This window comes from Nematolebias whitei, chromosome 1 (assembly GCF_014905685.2).
Source record: "Nematolebias whitei isolate Nwh7 chromosome 1, NemWhi1, whole genome shotgun sequence".
Lineage (NCBI taxonomy): Eukaryota > Metazoa > Chordata > Actinopteri > Cyprinodontiformes > Rivulidae > Nematolebias > Nematolebias whitei.
The window spans coordinates 9,370,518-9,372,890 of record NC_056498.1 but is presented as its reverse complement, the minus strand read 5'-3'; the positions used below and the strand labels follow the sequence as shown (position 1 = coordinate 9,372,890).

At 39.3% G+C, this 2,373-nt stretch overlaps 1 protein-coding gene across 1 annotated transcript in view; it reads right to left on the bottom strand.

The window, feature by feature from the left end:
* map4k2 (mitogen-activated protein kinase kinase kinase kinase 2) overlaps positions 1-2,373 on the bottom strand; it is a 69,397-nt gene continuing 67,024 nt past the window's right edge. The window contains exon 30 of the mRNA XM_037681701.1: positions 1-441. Coding sequence (XP_037537629.1) covers positions 354-441 — 88 coding nt within the window. The 3' untranslated portion in view covers positions 1-353. The remainder of the gene's footprint in view (positions 442-2,373) is intronic.

Genomic DNA, 2,373 nt, shown 5'->3' with positions numbered 1-2,373 from the left:
GTTTATAAATACAATTATTGCTGTCATCTGTGTGTTCTTGTGTCCCCATAGAAACCACATCTGGACCAGTCCTGTGTTTGTGTCTGTTTCCTGTTCTTTCAAACCCCAGACAGCTGAGGCAGATGGACGCTGGTCCTGATCCAGCTAGAGGCTTCTTCCTGTTAAAAGGAAGTCGTTTCTTTCCACTGTCACCAACACTTGCGGAGAATGCGAAACGAGTTGAGGACTCAGAAAGAGTTGTTGTGGTCAGCTTCTGCATTTGTCTCCAAGTTGTAGTAACCTCCCTGACTCTGAGGTTCTACAACCATCTGCATTCACTTCTGTTGGACTCCTCAGGAAGTCTGCGTCCCCTCTCAGTAGCTGCTCTCGTGTCCAGTCAGGATGTACAGGTTGCTCAGGGCTGAGGGATCACCAGTTGGCGTACTTTGAAGAATGATGTCTCTGTTAGAACAGGAAACACGAGAGGTAAAGTCCTTCTGTCCATTCAAGGTGCACCTCAAAACTGCCTTTTCTGCTCTAAATGTTATTACTACCAGTACTGTTAGAAATTAATTACAAATCTTTAAGGCATTCCAAGAAAAGAAAATACAAGCGGTACACCAATGTCCCCATTCTCTGAGAGATTTGAATAGTGAATGTTTGTAGTTTTTGAAATTTGAGTGTTTTTCTGAACTGGAAATGAACAGGAAATGGAAGTAAACCTTAAAGTGCCGGCAACATTTTTGTAATAAATCCGAATGCATTTTTTAAAAGATAACAATGACACTTTGCACACACAAAAAAAAAAAGTCACTGAAATAATAGTGGAGATTTTCACACGCTCAATAACAGGAAGTGATGTCAGTAACAGGAAACGGGAACAGGCATGTGAACAACATTGCTACAAAGGTTAACATAGAGCAGAGAAGAATCTGATGATTCTTTAGATTATTTTGAGTCATTATGAGAGATGCAGAAAAGTCAGTTCAAATATGTTTGTATCAATAAATTAAGAACAGGAAATTGCCTTTGATGTCACTTCCTGTTTTACTTTGAATGCACCAAGTTCAAAATAAAGTACGCCAGTTATATAAAAAAATGGGTAAAATCATGTAATACATTTCTTAATAATTTTATTCAAATGTTTGTAGCTGTGAGAAACACATTACAGGCAGTTTAATGTTTTTGGCACAAGACAAAGTGGGTAGGTGGTACACAGTGGAGAAAACAGAGGGAGGGTTTTGTTTCTTGTCCGAGGCAGCGCAGAGGGACAGATGCTGGAGAGTCGAGGGAACAAGTTTATTCACTGCCAGGTGCAACGAAGGAGACAGGGGGTGGCCAATGGTGACCTTGGCCACCATAGATTAATCTTTGGCTACCCCAGTAACTTTCAAAACCTATCTAACTTGTTCCTGGGAGCTCTACAGTATAAATGATTATGGGAACAACTTCCTGTCAGACAGGAAGTAGCAGTAAGCATTGGTTAAACATGGTATCATAGCACGGACCGCAGTTTATTTGAAAGTAATCTGCATTCAGTTTAGCAGATAAAACTGTTTCTGTTTTGTTCACATTTATTTAACAACCATAAAGTTTATTAAAATAGTTCACGGCTGCAGAACAACCAGACCAAACTAAATCAGTGGCTACAACAACAGAGTTTTGAACACAGAGCCAAAACAAAAAGAGTTCCTATGAAAAGAGGTATAGTTTCCATCTCCAACCTAAAGATGAGGAATTAAGAAGAATGTGTCTGAAAAATGTGAACTTGAAGAGACCACCCAAAACACTGTCTGTGAGCTCATTTCACTTTGTTGACAAATGGCCGACGGAGGAAAACCTGCATCCTACTTTCTGTGTGGACGACAATAAACCACCGGAGAAGAGACGCCGGATCCTCAGAAGGATTGAAAACAGTGACGAGAACATCAGGGATGATTTCAAGTGTATGGAGGTCACAGCTTTATAGTATTTGTTTGTCTTCACTTTTTTGATTTTCTCTGTAATTAACCCAAGCTCAGTGATGGAGGAATTTAAGGCTTTGGCTGGACTCTGTGTTTGCTTTAAGGTCAATTAGATTGTGTCCCACCTCTTTTAACAAAACACCACCGACCTTATTACTGTGTAGATACTGATACACCTCAGAGCTGTTCAGGTTGTTCATCACTTCACCGTCAGAAGAACAGTCAGTGAAGTAGCTAAATATGCTAGTAGAAGTAGCTAAATATGCTAGTAGAAGTAGCTAAATATGCTAGTAGATGTGTCTTCCTGTTAAAAGGAAGTTGTTTGTTTCCACTGTCACCAACACTTGCTGAGAATGGGAAACGAGTTGAGGACTCATATCCAGTATATATATATATATATATATATATATATATATATATATATATATAT